This window comes from Schistocerca gregaria, chromosome 11 (genome assembly GCF_023897955.1).
Source record: "Schistocerca gregaria isolate iqSchGreg1 chromosome 11, iqSchGreg1.2, whole genome shotgun sequence".
Lineage (NCBI taxonomy): Eukaryota > Metazoa > Arthropoda > Insecta > Orthoptera > Acrididae > Schistocerca > Schistocerca gregaria.
The window spans coordinates 77,301,509-77,320,573 of NC_064930.1; the positions used below are offsets into that span (position 1 = coordinate 77,301,509).

Here is a 19,065-nt window from a genome sequence, read left to right on the forward strand (position 1 = left end):
CCTTGGGAGAGCCAGTCCTGACAAAACTCTACCATGTGGTGAGCAAGATGTATGAAACAGGCGAAATACCCTCAGACTTCAAGAAGAATATAATAATTCCAATCCCAAAGAAAGCAGGTGTTGACAGATGTGAAAATTACCGAACAATCAGTTTAATAAGCCACAGCTGCAAAATACTAACATGAATTCTTTACAGACAAATGGAAAAACTAGTAGAAGCTGGCCTCGGAGAAGATCAGTTTGGATTCCGTAGAAATACTGGAACACATGAGGCAATAATGACCTTACGACTTATCTTAGAAGAAAGATTAAGGAAAGGCAAACTTACATTTCTAGCATTTGTAGACTTAGAGAAAGCTTTTGACAATGTTGAATGGAATACTCTCTTTCAAATTCTAAGGGTGGCAAGGGTAAAATACAGGGAGCAAAAGGCTATATACAATTTGTACAGAAACCAGATGGCAGTTATAAGAGTCAAGGGACATGAAAGGGAAGCAGTGGTTCGGAAGGGAGTGAGACAGGGTTGTAGTCTCTCCCCCGATGTTATTCAATCTGTATATTGAGTAAGCAGTGAAGGAAACAAAAGAAAAATTTGGAGTAGGTATTAAAATCCATGGAGAAGAAATAAAAACCTTGAGGTTCGCCGATGACATTGTAATTCTGTCAGAGACAGCAAAGGACTTGGAAGAGCAGCTGAATGGAATGGACAGTGTCTTGAAAGGAGGGTATAAGATGAACATCAACAAAAGAAAAACAAGGATCATGGAATGTAGTCGAATTAAGTTGGGTGGTGCTGAGGGAATTAGATTAGGAAATGAGACACTTAAAGTAGTAAAGGAGTTTTGCTATTTGGGGAGCAAAGTAACTGATGATGGTCTAAGTAGAGAGGATATAAAATGTAGACTGGCAATGGCAAGGGAAGTGTTCCTGAAGAAGAGAAATTTGTTAACAATGAGTATAGATTTAAATGTCAGGAAGTCTTTTCTGAAAGTATTTGTATGGAGTGTAGCCATGTATGGAAGTGAAACATGGACGATAAATAGTTTGGACAAGAAGTGAATAGAAGCTTTCAAAATGTGGTGCTACAGAAGAATGCTGAAGATTAGATGGGTAGATCATATAACTAATGAGGAAGTATTGAATAGGATTGGGGAGAAGAGAAGTTTGAGGCACAACTTGACCAGAAGAAGGGATCGGTTGGTAGGACATGTTCTGAGTATCGAGAGATCACCAATTTAGTATTGGAGGGCAGTGTGGAGGGTAAAAATCGTAGAGGGAGACCAAGAGATGAATACACTAAGCAGATTCAGAAGGATGCTGAAGACCACAACAACAACAACACCATCTGCACATGCAATGAATGGCCATCATATTGGTTTGATCTAACTGGTAACATTATTTGATGGTATTACATGGATTGCCTTCCTAGCTAACTTTTGTTTTTAAAAACTGACAACATTCTCAGAATGGCAGTACCTTGACTAAGAATACTGGCTTCACCTTTGACAGATTAATGTAATAATTTTTATGAGTCTAAGTATTCATATGTTATTTCTATAACAGCACAAATTTGCAATACAGTTTATAATTACATTTCAGTTCTGAAATATGTAGTTTGCACCTGATGATACAACTGCAAGTCATGAAAACAATTCTGAGATCAATTAAAACCATGTTTTACCAGCTTTCAGTGGTGTTTACATTTATCATGTCCTTCAGCAGCTGCCGAATCCCTGCTTATAAAATAGTTTGTGACTAATGTGATTACTATTTGCAATTAGCTAGCCTTTGCAGTTGAGTAGCTGACCATAGCTTAGAAGAGGATAAGACAATGATTTATACTGTCATGTCATTTGTACTATAACATGAGGAAACCTGTAGGGTATGATACTAAAGATTAATTTTAATCAATGTACTGTATAGTAGATGAAGAAATGGAAACTAACAGATATTACTTAATAGAGTTTTTGCAAGATTGTAACAGAGATTGATGTTCTACTCATGCTATCACATTGCTTATGAATACAATGTAAATTGATAAAATTTTAATAAACATACATCACAAATATTGTGAGACTGGGAAGTGCTGTTGATGTACAGTTTTCACAGAATGGATTGGTAATGAAGGGCTCTTATTGTTAGCTAATAAACAGATTATAATAATACTTAGAAAGTGCATTTTTTTGTGAAAACACACGCTCAACAATGCCTAATGACATTAACAAACTAAAAATTGGGTAAAATTAAAATTTCAATTTAAATTTTTTTTTCAGGATTCTAGCAAGGGAAAGAACCACAGACAACATTTTCAGTGGAGTACATTTAAAACTTACACACCAACCATTAATGATCAACTGACACCAAGTGAAGCATTGAAGTGTGCCAATTCAAGGACTTTTAGTTGTTAATGAAATTCCATAATGCTCCACAGTCATATTCAGCAGCCTATCTCCATCATGAACATGGTCATGTACATGCCCCATGGCATCACCGTTACACCATAACAGTACTATTACCATGAGTAATTGCATTTTAATTGTTATAAAAAATCATTTAAAAAGTTTTAAAAGTCATAAAATTTGTCTGTCAAAGTGTATTTCAAAACACATAATTTATTTTCAACTGCTTTTCAGATACTCTAAAACTTCTATTAAATACATAAATTCTTTGGCTGAAGAGTGGATTTATCTGCTGCCAGCTTGCACCTTCGTGAGGAGGTGAAATTGGAGCAGCAGTATTCTTAAACATAATGCTATGAATAAAGTAATATCCACTGTTCACAAGATTTGACATAACAACTTTATTGCTATTAAATTTCTGAGATGTTTCAGTTTCTGGTGGTGCACAGTCTGTTCGACTTTCAGTGTGGTTGGTGCACAAACAGTGAGCAATGAAAATTGTGCCCAACAACTTGACTGCACCACATAAACTTTGAAATTATATACAAACAAAATACATTCAAATTCCCATGAGTTTTCTTAGGCTTTATTATGCACGGTTGTAATTCGGAGTGACTTATATAAGTATTCTTTTACGACTCTCTATTTATACAAACACTCAACTCCTTTTGTGAATCAGGAATGATGGCTAGTTAACAGAGAAACCAAAATCACAACTTACTTGAGCTATGAATGTTGAAATCCAGATGCCACAGAAAATTTTATTTTGAAGCATTCCAGAAAATACATTCATCTGACCGTGGATTTTTCGGGAATTTATTTCATTGAACAGAGCCATCATTACAAATGTATTGAATATTACTGTAAAATGCTCAGTGGGCTCATGACTCCCTGTGCCTGATGGGATATCCAACAGCTTATCTCCTGTAACGTACAGATAAAACTTGAAACAGCAAGACAGTGGAGTGAACAATTAGCAGTCACCATTAGCAACAATGCTTCACTGAACCAATGAACATTGCTGCAATTGTCAGGCCCACAGAAACATGTGATGTATGGAACACATAAGTGCAACATAAATTCATTTCAACAGAATCACGCGCAAGTGTCTACGTGAATAGCTGTAACTGGTTTTGATTAAATACCGGCAGTATTTCCCACAAAATGCAAGAGGTCACAGAAAACAAGTAGAATGTAATTTATAATTTATGTTACTTGAGTCACTTTGCAATGGAGTGATTTAACGACATATTACAATGTGATAAGTGTCATACTCATCAGATCTTGTGGGACTCTCACAGTCAAAAGGCTGCATTTTGACAATGACATGTACTCACGTCAGATAGTTTTATATTCTGACAGAATGTAACTTTGCAGTGTTACCTGAAAATGGCCATAAGGCCAAAATTGCAATTGTAACAATAAATATTTTATACAGTCAATGGCGACTATGATGTCTTTTAAGAAAGATTTATTCAGAGACTTAGCAATATCAGGCTAAATAGTATGGATGTGCTCATTAGTTTTGACATGGTATCATTGTACACCAAGGTACCTTTAAAAGACTCTTTATCTCTTATCACCCAACATTTTGATAAGAATATCACAGCCTTATTTGAACATGTGCTGTTGTAATCTTATTTTCTGTTTAATGGCAAATTTTATGAGCAGGTTTATGGGGTTGCTATGGGGAGCTCCCTTTCCCCTCTGGTAGCTAATTCATTTATGGAAGACTTTGAGGACAAGGCACTGGATACTGCAAGTTTTAAACCAACGGTCTTCTGAAGGTATGTGGATGACACATTTGTAGTATGGCCACATGGGATGTACAAATTACATCAATTTCTTAAGCAATTGAATTCTGTCCATGCTAGTATCAAATTTACTATGGAAATACAAAATGATAGCTGACTCCCCTTTTTGGATTTTGTCATTCACAGTAAAGTTGATGGCACATTAGAACATGCTGTATATCGTAAACCAACACATACAAATCTATATCTACATGCCAGTAGCTGCCATCATCCTTCACAGTCTATAGGTTTCCTTAAGGCCTTAGTGCACAGGGCGCACTGTATATCCGATAGAGATAATTTGCAAGAACAGCTCACATACCCCGAGAGCATTTTTAAAGTGAATGGATTTTCTCCACAACAAATTCGCAGAGCATTCAATGTAAAGCCCAGGATGCACTTATGTGATGGGGAATAAGATAGTAATTCCTTCAGATCAAGTGTGTTTCTGACCTATGTTGGTGCTCTTTCTTCAAAGATACGCCATATTCTTGAGAAACACTGAGTTAAGCTGATCTTCCTGCCTCCTAAGAAGACTGGAGCTTTATTCAGCTCTGCTTCGTTCAGCGGGTGGGTATCAGGTTCCTTGTGAAAATTGTGAGAAGCCATACATGGATCAAACAACACACACTGTTCATGAGAGATGTGTGAAACATTGAAGATATACATGCTTATCACAACCAGACAAGTCAGCTGTGGTTGAACATTGTACTGACACAGATTATTCCATGAATTTCAGTGATATGAAGATCTTGACATCCACCTCTTCCATTTAGGATTCTTTATTCAAGAAAGCTATAGGGATTAGATTAGCTAATAATTTAATAAATAGAGATAATGATTTTAATTTGGACAAAGCTTGGAATCCAAAAACTCTTGGAGTAATTAAACTACAGAGAAGTTGTCATGGTAACACGATGCTGAACATACATCAATAACCGAATCGAATGTGTGTACACGTTTGCCACAGGTGGTGCGTGAGTGAGATATGTCTTTGCTGCCGACCAGCATCTGTGACCCACATGCGCATTGCTGCCACAGTGGAGCATATAAGCCTGCGCTCGACACCTGGTTGTCAGTCTTGCGACTCACTCTGAGGATGGCCAGATGATACACAGCCGAAATATCAGTGGAAGAAATTTTATTTGCACAGCTGTATGCCTGAAATTTAATGGTCTTTAGAATATTGTTGTTATTGCAGAGTAAAGTTGTAGTAAGGATGCCTCTGATGCGATTGAATGTATTTTTGTATAAAGTGTACAACTTTGCTTCCGCCATCTGCTGATAGGTGATGATAACAGTAATAAAAAGAAACAAATTGCAGATGTCTGGCAGTTAACTTGGACCTCAGTCAACATAACCTCATTGAAACATTAGCTAATTTGTGGTTGCATCATAAAGTTGTTTTTGATTGGAAATGTCAGTTTACGTGCCTGATTCTCGTCATTTGCGGGGAGGTGTTACTGTTTTGTTTCAATATGAATAAAATAGCAGCTGAGTGTCACTGAATGCTCTCAAGTACATAAGGTATGGATGCTATTAGTGAAAGAACATGTTGTGAGTGATTTCAACGCTTCAAGAACAGTGATTTTAACGTCATAGACCGGCATAGTGATGAAGAGAGAAAGTTTTCGAAGATGCAGAATTGGAGACACTGCTGAATGAAAACTCACGTCAAACTCTAGAAGAATTGGCACAAGTAGTGAGAGTGACAAAGCAAGCCACTTCAAAACATCTCAAGGCTTGGGTCCCGTGTGAGCTGAAACCAAGAGACGTTGAACGGAGTTTGTGTGTCTGTGAACAGTTACTTCAGAGGCAAAAATGGAAGGGATTTCTGCATTGCATTGTGACCGGGGATGAAAAATGAGTTCATTATGATAACACTAAATGCAAAATCATGGGGACATTCTGGCCATGCTTCCACGTCGACGGCCAAAACGAATATTCACGGCTCCAAGATCGTGCATTTGGTGGGACCAGCATGGTGTCATGTACTATGAGGTGTTAAAACGAAGTGAAACAATCACAGGTGCTCATTATCAATCACAATTAATGTGTTTGAGCAGAGCATTAAAAGACAAATGGCCGCAATACAGTGAGAGGCATGATAAAGTGATTTTGCAGCATGACAACGCTCGACCCCACGTTGCAAAATATGACAAAATGTACTTGGAAACATTGCAATGGGAAGTTCTACCCCACCCACCATATTCTCCAGACATTGCTCCCTCAGACTATCACCTGTTTAGATCAACGGAGCATGGCCTGGCTGACCAACACTTCTGATCTCATGATGAAGTCACAAATTGGATCGATTCATGGACTGCTTCAAAAGACGAACAATTTTTTTGATGCAGGATTCATACACTGCCCAAGAGATGGGAAAAAGTAGTGGCCAGCGATGGAAAATACTTTGAATGATACATGTGTAACCAATTTGTTTCATTAAAGCCTCAAGTGTTGGGGGAAAAACGGTGGAAGCAAAGTTGTACATCTTGTATTTTGGACGAACAGTTTAATTTCAGCTTTGTGAATGTGAAAATTCCATTGTTTGAAAATTCAAAAGACAGTGTGATATAATAAAATGTGAGACATGAAATTATTGTGAAAACAAAAATTCTGTTAAGACATTCTTCAAAATTATTTAGATCAATTGAACCATGAGAACCTAATATGTGAGAATTTCAGCTTCAGGTATCAGACCCCTAGACATGAAGAACTGGAACCAACTGTACAAAAAAAGATAAGTAAAAAGTTTATTGTAAATCTTACTCCTCTCAAATGTTCTGAAAAGACTCCCCCATTGTGGACAGTAGCAACAATAAAATGGAGGGATAGATTACAAGTGTGGGCATTGTCTGAGAATAATTGACTCATAATAAAGTTTATTGCAGAAAAGAAAGTGATTTATTTTGCTTACAATTTATGTATGAATAAATTTCCAGTCACATCAAGCAAAAAAGAAAAATAAAGATGACTGCCCAACAAAGCAAGCCATACCAACAGTGATGATGTACTACCAATAATGACAGATCGGACTGAATGAAAGAGGACTTTACATCTGCAATCACGGACATCGAAAAGGAAGGATAAGTACAAACTATCTGTGAAGTTAATTTGTTTGTGGATGTGTGTGCTTGTAAACAAAATGAATAGTGATGAAGGTAGGAGTGCGGTAGAAATGAAAGCTGTAGGATCCAGTCAGGACATGTCTGAACCAAGTGAAGTTGTAGTTAGTAAAGCTACAGTAAGAGAATGATATTTTGCAGTTAATTTTGGCAAAAATAGAGGAAATGAACACAGATAACAATAGCAAGTTGGACAGGGTACAAAATCAGATGGATCAATTTAGTAATCAAGTTTCAGAGCTAAAAAATGGGTTGTCAGAGAGGTGAAGAATGTGAATGAAAAACTGATGTTTCAGAAAATAACATTTTTGTTTTGGAAAATGAGTTTGTAACTGAGTCAGTGAAACAAAGAATATTTATGATGTCAGAGTTGAACTGAAGGGCATAGCATAATAAATGGAACAAAATATTGCCAGTTTAAATCAAAAAGTTTTTAATGTAAAAAACAATAAGCAAACTAAAGTAACTGCTATAGATAAAAAAAAAATCTGCAGTTCAGGAAATTTGTCTGAACCAAAGTCTTTAAGCAAACAATGGTATTGCATGGTCCAACAGTCCTATCAAAAGTTTTCCATCAGACAATTTACATTCTGTGGATTTTCTACACCATAGCATAGTTAGTTTTGTATCAGGCAAGAATGACAGTCAAAAAATTAAATTTCTTGAAATATGTCTTGGAGGTGAAGCTGTGTCATGGGTAGATTTAAATTTAAGTCAGTAGGAAACATATCAGAATTTTTTAAGTTTTTAAAAGTGAATTTTTGAATGGTCCTAATTATAAGAACAGGGACAGCACTTTGAAAGAATTTTGTAAGAACCAACTTAAAAAATAGCACACCTTCACAAACCATTTGACAAAATGACCTTGATTGATGCACGTAAAAGGAGATTACCAGAAAAATTGCATTGGGATTTAGTACATGGATTTGACTATTGCATTGAGCAATTTTTATGATATGTTGACAGGCTGGATATGGCAGTAATAAGAAGTATGTACCATAATAATCGGAATGATAGAAATCACAATGGGAGGTAATTACAGAAACAGAGATAATGGTAACTTCTATCAGGATCAAAGTGTCAATAGAGAGAAATTTTGAAGATCAGCAGGGTAGGAATAATGGGGATAACCATGGGAATTTTAATAGAAGCAACAATCTTAGAAGTAACTACTTGGGAAAACGGCAGTTTGCATCAATAAAGGTCCACAGTTTTGGGGTGAGGAAACATGAAAACCACAGGATCTCCCAAGTTACACGTGCAATTAGACGATAATAATAGTGTTAATGATATGGCACATGTAACTGAAATTGAAGAGAAGGAATATCAGATTCCTCATTTATATTTTGATGTGGTATGTACTAAGGATTTCTTGTCTTGGTCAAAATACAGTGTTATTGATGTGTGTAAATCGGGTGATGACTGTGAGGAGGATTACCGGGTTGGTTGCACCAATAATCACACCCATTTAGCAATAGTTCATTTGTTAACCTTAACATACAAGGATCACCAAGAACTGAACTGAACATGGCAGAACAGCCAAAGATAAGCTTAGAGTCCAAAGATGAATGCATATCGATGTTGGTGTCGATTTCATCGCCACCACAACTGTATTGGATCTGAACTAGGTGGTATTTTTGATGTAGATATGAATGAGAGCTGTGAGGGAGCTGAGGTTGGTAAGTCTGAAATGGGTGGGTTATTGCAAGTGAATGTAGGTGAGGTAAGTGACTTTGATGGAGATGAGACTTGTATTATTAGTAATGTTGTTGATGAAGTAATTTTTGAGGAATATGATGATGAGTATCAAGTATTTGCGGAGTTTAAGAATAATAAAGTTTGAGAGTTATTTGTGAATGATGTTGACAATACAGGTAATGTAAGTGAAGTATGTGATGCTGTAAGTGAGAGTCATGGAATACCAGTCCAGTCAAAGCAGAGTAATGATCCAAACAGTAAAAGTGAGGTATCTGTGAGCCTGGAGAATAAAGGTGAATACTTTTTGAAGTTCATTTGGGACCAGATTATAAATAAATGTTAGCTGTGGTTAGTCAGAATTTGTATCCCAATTGGTGGAATGAAGTGAAAGAGGGTCTAAGCAGGAAGCATAATTTTGACTGTAATGTGTTCTGTGTTTCCTCTGTAACAAATGATGTTAGTTGTATCATGAAATCTATTCAATGTGTTAAAATCTTTACCTGATAACATGAGTAACAAAGGAATGCTATGGTACTAGTAAAGCTGATAAAACCTTGTCAAGACATTGTGGAGGTAGCATTTGATGAAACTGAAAGTGATCTTTTGCATCAAATGTCTGACAGCAGAGAAGATGATTCAGATTTTTGGTGTCCTTACATTCAAATTATGATTGATCAGTGGCAAGGTAACTGTTTGATTGATACAGATAGTACATTTTGTGATACATCTGAACAATTCAGAGACCATATCAAGTATAGTAATAATTTTGTGGAAATGTCCATTATATGTGTAAACATAAGTGGAGCTACTGCTAAGCAAAACAAACTGGTAAAATCTCAAATACTTAACTTTTAGTATAGAGGACAAGACATTTGCTCATGGATGCATAATGATCCCTAGTCTGGAAGGAAATATACACTATATTTGCAGGTTCATAAAACTATAGAATTCTGTTTTGTTTGTCAGGAATGTAGTATGTAAGATGATGTGATTTCTGAAATTCTGTCTCATCTATTAACTGAATTTAAATCTATTTCACACATAACTTGCACGTTCATACATCTATAGAATTCTGTTTTGTTTGTCAGGAATGTAATATGTAAGATAATGTGATTTCTAAAGTTCTGTCTTATCTATTAACTGAGTTTAAATCTATGCCACACTATACATACACGTTCATACGTCTATAGAATTCTGTTTTGTTTGTCAGGAATGTAGTATGTAAGACGATGTGATATCTAAAATTCTGTCTCATCTATTAACTGAATTTAAATCTATTTCACACTATACTTGCACGTTCATACATCTATAGAATTCTGTTTTGTTTGTCAGGAATGTAGTATGTAAGATGATGTGATTTCTAAAGTTCTGTCTTATCTATTGACTGAGTTTAAATCTATGCCACACAATACTTGCACATTAATACAACTATAGAATTCTGTTTTGTTTGTCAGGAATGTAGTATGTAAGATGATGTGATTTCTAAAATTCTGTCTCATCTATTAACTGAATTTAAATCTATTTCACACTATACTTGCACGTTCATAGATCTATAGAATTCTGTTTTGTTTGTCAGGAATGTAGTATGAAAGATAATGTGATTTCTAAAGTTCTGTCTTATCTATTAACTGAGTTTAAATCTATGCCACACTATACATACACGTTCATACATCTATAGAATTCTGTTTTGTTTGTCAGGAATGTAGTATGTAAGATGATGTGATTTCTAAAGTTCTGTCTTATCTATTGACTGGGTTTAAATCTATGCCACACTATACTTGCAGGTTCATAGAACTCTATAATTTTGTTTTGTAGCAGATTTGTGCTTTACAATCTGATACATATATGCCATAAGACTAAATGAACAGATCCTTTAACAATTTTGAAATGGAACAATGCCATTAAATATCTAGTACTAAATTTTCTTATCTTAGAATACTACTTGTGTCAAATACTATCATTATTCCAATGTACTCTGCAGAGAATAATTAAATTTCTCATGAAATATTTGGGTAAAGTCATGGGTGTTGTGGAAAATGGAATGAAGACTCATTTCATTCATATGTACTATAAAAATTAAGAATAGTATCTTAGTATATCCATGTATATCACCTTATCAGTTAATTCTTTCATTTTATTTAGCTCTGTTTATTAAAGTTTTATATGCAAACACTTTTTAATCCATTTTTATGTAAAACCTGTATACTTGTTTTTTAAATATAAATAGGCAGAGCATATGCCGTGTGATGTAAGGCATTGGACAGCATACAAAACAATGTTTCAGGATTTGATGTGAAAGCTAGACAGGAAGTTACCTATCTGTTGGAGCATGTGATGAGAAATCTAGGGAGGAAACTGAAAGATTCCTGTATGACTGCACCCTTGCTGGTCCAGTCGACTTACCAGAAATCTTAGGTGCTGGGTAATGTACTCAAGCATCTGCCAACTACATCAAAGTTGTGACTGAAATTTGTAAATTGTTAGCCACAAAATCATCCCATGAAGAACTCATGGAACTATTTGTTTAGAAAGTTGTCACCACCATGAAGCATGTTGTAAATAATTATCAGCATATGATAAAATTAAGCATTATTGTGTTAGTAGTCATACATTTCAATGAAATTTCTTATCTCATCACTCAGTATGAATTTTTTTATCAATTGTAAATGAATCTCCAAGGCTTCTATGTATGTCGTTAGTTTGTATGAACAGTTAGCAAATAGTGTGGATGACATTTACGAGTACAGACAGTATAATAAGATTTATGCATTTCACACACTGATTTTAGTCCTAAAGCTACTTGATTATGTCATCATTCAAAGCTATTTATAACTCTGATTACCCATATATATATCTTGAGTACTTCATTATTGTATCTCACTGGAACTTGAATTTTGGGCAAACTCACACTTAACCGTGTTTTGGGTACCACTGTCCATTGTAACTGTGTGTGTGTACTCAAGGACAGTGTGCAGCTACTGATTGAGGCTAGATGCTTTCTATAATTACTCATTACATGTGACTGCATTTAATGATGTATGATTATGGACTTTACTCATTTTGCTGTGTCAAAACATTTCTGCTGGTGTGTACCCAGTGTGGATTGGAGTCATGGGTCGGTCCCCACATTGCAAGCTTACGCCCTTACATTTCTTCATGATTTTCTCCTTTCATGAGTCAACACATCCTTACATACTCTGGTTTATGTAGCTGATTGATTTTGTGCTTTGTAAGTTTTTAGAGTCGGCACACTCACCGTACACTTAAGCTCTGAATTTTCTTTTTCTTTGAATGATTTTGAAGGTGTGACTTTATACATGTAAACTTGCAATTTTTAAATCTACTAATTTATGTTGACTCTGCACTTATTTCTATAGTTTAGTGTTTTAATGTTGTAGCTTTGACCTTTTATCATTGGTCTTGCAACAGTATATTTCACAGATCTGAAAATTTGAATGCCATGTGCTCATATATGTATAGATTATGAATTATGTAGATGTAGTAGACAATTATTCTATGTTTTCCATAATATGTTATATATAATATACTTCTAGACATCTGTATTTTATCTTTTGGCATCATTTTGTACACCATCTGGCAAACCTTATAGTTGGTCACAAAATATTGTAAACACATTGTTTCCATATTTTGTGATGGGGATATTGTAAAGGGGCATCCTCCTCTAGCATTACTGTTACTCAACAGTAGTAGTCGATACTAGAAACATTTTTCGAATTTTGGTCAGATGAATATTATCTCACATGTTTTTATGAAAATTTTCATATAATTTTTATAATTTTATACACAATATGTTATATTTCAAGGTAAAATTTATGAAAAGTAGTTACTCTGTTTTCATTGTTACAATCAATATGAACCAGCTCTGAATGTTCAGGTTTTCTTTCCCAAACAAAAAATTTAGCACACTTAAAATTTCTGTTATTAATTATGCAATTGTGTACTGTTTATTATGTTTATTTCTGGATTCATTTATAAAATAATAATCTAAACTAATAGAAATTCATTTGTAAACAAAAACTGTACACCCTTTGGAATACTGTTATTACCACAGAGTGAAGTAGTAGTAAGCATGACTCTCCTCTGATTTGATTGGCTGTATTTTTGTATTTTGGACAAACAATGTAATTTCAGCTTTGTTAATGTGAAAATTAAAAAGACAGTGCCATAAAGTAAAATGCGAGACAATAAATTACCGTGAAAACAAAAATTCTGTAAAGGTATTCTTCAAACTATTTAGACCAATTGAACCATGAGAATCTAAATGTGAGAACTTCAGCTTCAAGAATCAGACCCCTAGACACAAAGAAATCCCCTCAAACCTTCTGAAAAGATCCAACCATTGTGGGCAGTAGCAGCAATAAGGAAGGGAGGGGTCATCCTATATTCGCAGATTAAACTATTGCTAATGAGGTTAACATTTTTACATTGTTTAATAGAGTAAGTAGGGGTCCTCTTTCATCTACAGAGGAATCTTTGGTCATTGAGGTCAGGTGCAGATATATTTTAAAAAATTCACACCTACAACAGTCTATTGCTGTCCTTAAAATTTGACAGTTTTGTGAAACACAGATGGAAATAGCACTAAATTCTATCATCTTAGAAACCCTTGTTCTATTTGGACAAGTTTTCAATAGAAGTTCTCATTCATTTACAGATACTTTTTACAAATATCAATTCTGCTTTTAAAGTAAAGACAGCTTTCAGAAGTGGAAATGTTATCCTTCAGAAATATTGCTTGATTCTGAAGTCAGATTAATAATTTATTTGATTATGAGAGATTGTAGTGATTTACTAAGTGGGTTGCAAATAAGAAATTCAGTCGCTATTCATGTATTAGAATACTGGGTAAAAGCATTACCAGCTTTGAATCAGTTTCAGAACTTGATGGCAACATTCAGACAAAGCAAGAAGAAAATAAATCCAGAATGAAGTGTCTGACAAATGAAATCATTCATATTAAACTGACAGTAATTGTGCAAATAGATTACAGTGGCAAGATCCATTGTGGAGTGTCAAGAGACATCAGTAGATCATGGAATGAGCAGAAGTTTGAGAACCGTACTGAATCATGATTGTGATCTTTCCTTTACTGGCTGCTGTTGTTATATATGACCTGCACCCTACAAGGTACTGCAGTCTGTGTTTCACATTTGCTCAAGGACAGCAATAAGAAAGGTTTGGAGAGGGAACAGTGATACCATCTTAGCCGGGAGCTACATGAGTGTGTGGAGGAGGAGCAGTGAGCGGACAGCAAATTAGGCCATGTTGCAGCTACTGCAATGATTGTTGCCAGACTATGGTTTCTTCATCCAAGAAAAGACAAAAAGTCACAGGGCACCACATCAGGCAATTGGGGAGGGTGGCTGGGGCACCTGAGGCAAAATTTGTTAGCAGAAAGAAGCAGCAGCATCTGTTACTGTGCTGTGCCAAATGAGTTGGATCACTGCTATGGACCAAAATCGCCATGTTGGACAGCTTTCCGTGACTCTTCATTTCAAAAGCCTCCCGTAACCCTGTCAGACAATTTCAATAGTATTGTAATGATTTGGCCTATTCTGGGCTGCTGTGCATCAGGAGGGATGAGAGAAATGGTGAGGGAGAGGGCAGATTTACACAAGGGTGTACAGTTAAACAGTGGTACTACTTTCAGGTGGGGCAGCTATGATGATGCCAAGCAGCCCAATGGCAGGCAAAGCTTTATGTGCCACCTGTGGTTAAGAATGTGTATGGCCCAGCCAGGTCAGTCAGAGTCTTGCCAATTACGCACCCCTGGGCTTACTCACGTCCTCATATTGTGCACTCGGTGCAGCAGCTGACACCAGGTGTCCCCCCCCCCCCCCCCCCCCCCCCCCCTTACCTCCAGGGATCAACCGGGACGATGGTGTCTAGATGGTTATGAGGCTGTGAGGGTGTGCTCCCTCCAGCCGGATCATAGACAGCTAGCAGTCTTTTGGCTGAAGTCCTTCAGAGGACTGATGCTGGCTGCACAATAGCTCCCTGTATCAGTCAAGTTTATCAAGTCCTGCAGCTGCTATGTCACAAGTAGGCACACCTTGCTGGAACTCTATGAGTCAGTCAGCAGCCAGGCAGTTAGCTGATCTACATCATAGTTTGTCTGAAACTCAAAAGCCTGTCATTCTCCCCAGTACGAGATGCAGACAGAACGACAGCATGAATCAACACTTTGAGCCCCTAAGCTCAGTTGTTTATACCCTTGTAGCTATGCTTCCCATGAAGTTGTCTGGAGGGTGACAAGTAGAAGTCCTGTCAACTATGGCTACCTCACTCGCAGAGAGCTCATGTTGAAAGGCCCAGTTAAAATTGCAACATTTGAGTTTCTCATTAGCACACAAAGTGTCCAAGTTAGCAAATATTACTTCACTCTTGGTCACACTGTGTGTATGACTGCTGACTGGTGTTGCAAACCCCCATCTGTGTGGACTGTTTTATCACAGTGCCAGCAGTACCGTCCAGTGGCATACTTGATTAGCACAATGGCCAGGCTGACCTCTACTGCTTGTCTGCAGAAGGTATCAAACTTAAAAAATTCACAGTTCATGTAATGAACTTTTCTGGGGTGCAGTAGTATCCTCCTGTGATAGTTCTTCCCTTGCAGTGATATCTGTTACCACCAAACAGTGGTAGTTCCAAAAATTATCTTGCTCAACATGGTGAGTCTTTCCCTTTTTTTGATGGTGGTTAAAGCATATCTTTTCAGTGGTCACTTTGCTTCTCTGTCTTGGTATCACTGTGATATGTACAGCACTCACCCATGCCAATTAGGCTGGATTTGCCTGATAAAGTTGCAAAATTCTGTGGCTTGGTTCTAAAAGGGCCACTGTCAAGAATCTTAGTTTTAAGCTTCTGAATATTTTCTGTCATTTTCTGACAACTATTAACATTATATTTGAGGTTATTTGTTACTATCATTATAGTAAATCAACTTAACTAAAGCTTATTTTTAAATAATAAATTTGGAGAATTTTCAACTTCAAAATTAAAAGGACTTAAGAGGAAATTGGTCCTTTTTAACACCATGAACTCTACACAATTGTTAAGGCTTTTGCGGCCGCTTGTAGACAAACTGCCTATTGGCTTCTGTCTCGGGTTCTTCAGCTGATGTTCATCTAATGATTTTATTGACATTTCACCAGCACAAGTGGCTGGCATTGTCAAAGCCTCACCCTACATTGCCAGTGGCGAACTGGAGAAGCTCGCGGCTGCAGACTTTATGTACCTGGCACGCCAACGTTCGAGGGCTTATCAGTGGTCATTTCCAGTGCGGTTCTCATTTAGCTACCTGCGATGGTCATTCACTGCAGTATGGGAAGCCAGGATCCATTTACCTTGAGGCTTTCCTCTTTCTTGTTGAAACTGTTCACGTGTTTTTGTATTTCTACAGCTTCTCTGAACAAGCGCGTGTGATAGTGCTTCTCTACAGCCAGAACTTCCGTGTCGACGAAATTTTATTACGTGGTCGGTCTCATTCAGTGTGTGCTCTGCCATGGCTGATTTCTCCACCTGCCCCAACCTGCAATGTTGCTTACGTTCTTTGATCCTGGTGTTAATTGATCATCCAGTCATTCCGACAAAGACTTTTCAACATGTACATGGTATATGGTATATTTCTGACATTGCAAGTGGGTCAATTTTTTACTTTGCCAATCTAAGACACTCTTTGATCTTCCTTTTCGGTTTGAAAATTGTCTTTATGCCATGTTTGCACAATATATGGCTGAAACTGTGCGTCACTCTGGGAATGTATGGCAGAAAGGCTGTACCCGACATTTCTTTTCCTGATTCCTTACTTTGCTGAGTGTTTGGCTCTGTTACACTTCTAATATAATTTGTGGAGTATCCATTGCTCCCCAGAACTCTTTCCAGATGCTGCACTTCTCATCTGAGGTGCTGCGACTCACATATTCATCCTGCTCATGTTACGAGCGTATTAATCATGCCTCTTTTCTGGCTCGGGTGGTGGTTTCATGATTTGTGCAGGTATCAGTCCCTGTGTGTCGGTTATCAATACATGCTGTGTCCCAGGTTTCTGCTGTCCCTTGTAACCAACACATCTAGAAATGGCAGTTTCTTGTACTTTTCTACTTCCATGGTAAATTTTATGTTGGCATGGAGGCTGTTCAAGTGTCTTAGGAAGTCACTGATATGTTCTTCACCATGACTCCACACCATGAACGTATCATCGATGTATCTGTACCACACTTTAGGTTTGCAAGTCACCAAGTCTAATGCCTGTGCTTCGAATTGTTCCATGAAGAAGTTGGCCAGCACTGGACTAAGAGGACTACCCATGGCGATGCCTTCTTGCTGTTTGTAGAAATTGCCATTCCACGTGAAACAGCTTGTGGTGAGACATGCACGAAGGAGCTTTTTGATGTCTTGTGGGAAAATGGAGCCAATGTGCCCCAGAGTCTCACTGAGTGACACTTTCGTAAACACCAAAACAACATCAAAGCTGACCAGGATTTCGTTTGGTGCAAGTTTCAGTTTCTTCAGCTTCTCAGTGAAATGTCCTGAGTCCTTTATGTATGTGTTGATCTTGCCCACATGTGGCTGGAGCAGAGAGGCCAAGTGTTTTGCTAGTTTATACATCGGTGAGCCAGGAGTGCTAACAATCGGTCTCAGTGGATTACCAACGATCCATAAGAACAACGTTCCACTGAGACCGATTGTTAGAGCTCCTGGCTCACAGATGTATAAACTAGCAAAACACTTGGCCTCTCTGCTCCAGCCACAAGTGGGCAAGACCGACACATACATAAAGGACTCAGGACATTTCACTGAGAAGCTGAAGAAACTAAAACTTGCACCAAATGACATCCTGGTCAGCTTTGATGTTGTTTCGTTGTTTACGAAAGTGATGCTCTGGAGCACATTTGTTCCATTTTCCCGCAAGATATAAAAAAGCTCTTCCATGCATGCCTCACCACAAGCTATTTCACATGGAATTGTGATTTCTATGAACAGCTGGAAGGCGTCGCCATGGGTAGTCCTCATACTCCAGTGCTGGCCAACTTCTTCATGGAACAATTCGAAGCACAGGCACTGGACTTGGCGACTTGCAAACCTAAGGTGTGGCACAGATACGTCAATGATACTTTCATGGTGCAGAGCCATGGTGAAGAACAGCTCGGTGACATCCTAAGATACTTGAACAGCCTCCATGCCAACATAAAATTTAATCATGGAAGTAGAAAAGGACAAGAAACTGTCATTTCTCGATGTGCTGGTCACAAGGGATGGAAAAAACCTAGAGCACAGAGTGTATCAAAAGCCGACACACATGGACTGATACCTGCACAAATTATCAAACCATCACCTGAGCCAGAAAAGTGGCATGATTAATATGCTTGTAACACGAGCAGGACAAATATGTGCGCCATAGCACCTCAGACGAGAAATGCAACACCTGGAAAGAGTTCTGAGGAGCAATGGGTACTCCACAAATTATATTAGAAGTGTAACAGAGCCAAACACTCAGCAAAGTATGGAATCAGAAAGAGAAATGTCGGATACAGCCTTTCTGCCATACATTCCCAGAGTGAGGGACAGAATTGGCCATATATTGTGCAAACATGACGTAAAGACAATTTTCAAACCGACAAGGAAGATCAAAGAGTGTCTTAGATTGGCAAAGGAGAAAAGGGACCCACTTGCAATGTTGGGAATATACCGTATACCGTGCACATGTGGAAAAGTCGATGTCAGAATGACTGGGTGATCAATTAATACCAGGATCAAAGAGCATAAGCGACATAGCAGGTTGGGGCAGGTGGAGAAAACAGCCGTGGCAGAGCACGTACTGAGTGAGACCTACCACGTAATCAAATTCACTGACACAGAAGTTCTGGCTGTAGAGAAGCACTATCACATACCCTTGTTCAGAGAAGCTGTAGAAATACAAAAACATGTGAACAGTTTCAACAAGAAAGAGGAAAGCCTTAAGGTAAATGGATCCTGGCTTTCTGTACTGCAGCGAACGACCATTGCAGGTAGCAAGATGAGAAT

At 37.5% G+C, this 19,065-nt stretch overlaps 1 protein-coding gene across 1 annotated transcript in view; it reads right to left on the minus strand.

Moving 5' to 3' along the window:
• Positions 1–19,065, minus strand: part of LOC126295032 (plasma membrane calcium-transporting ATPase 2-like) — a 606,942-nt gene that overhangs the window by 63,435 nt on the left and 524,442 nt on the right. Inside the window, exon 18 of the mRNA XM_049987282.1 lies at positions 3,121–3,323. Within this exon, the coding sequence (XP_049843239.1) occupies positions 3,121–3,323 (203 nt within the window). The remainder of the gene's footprint in view (positions 1–3,120; positions 3,324–19,065) is intronic.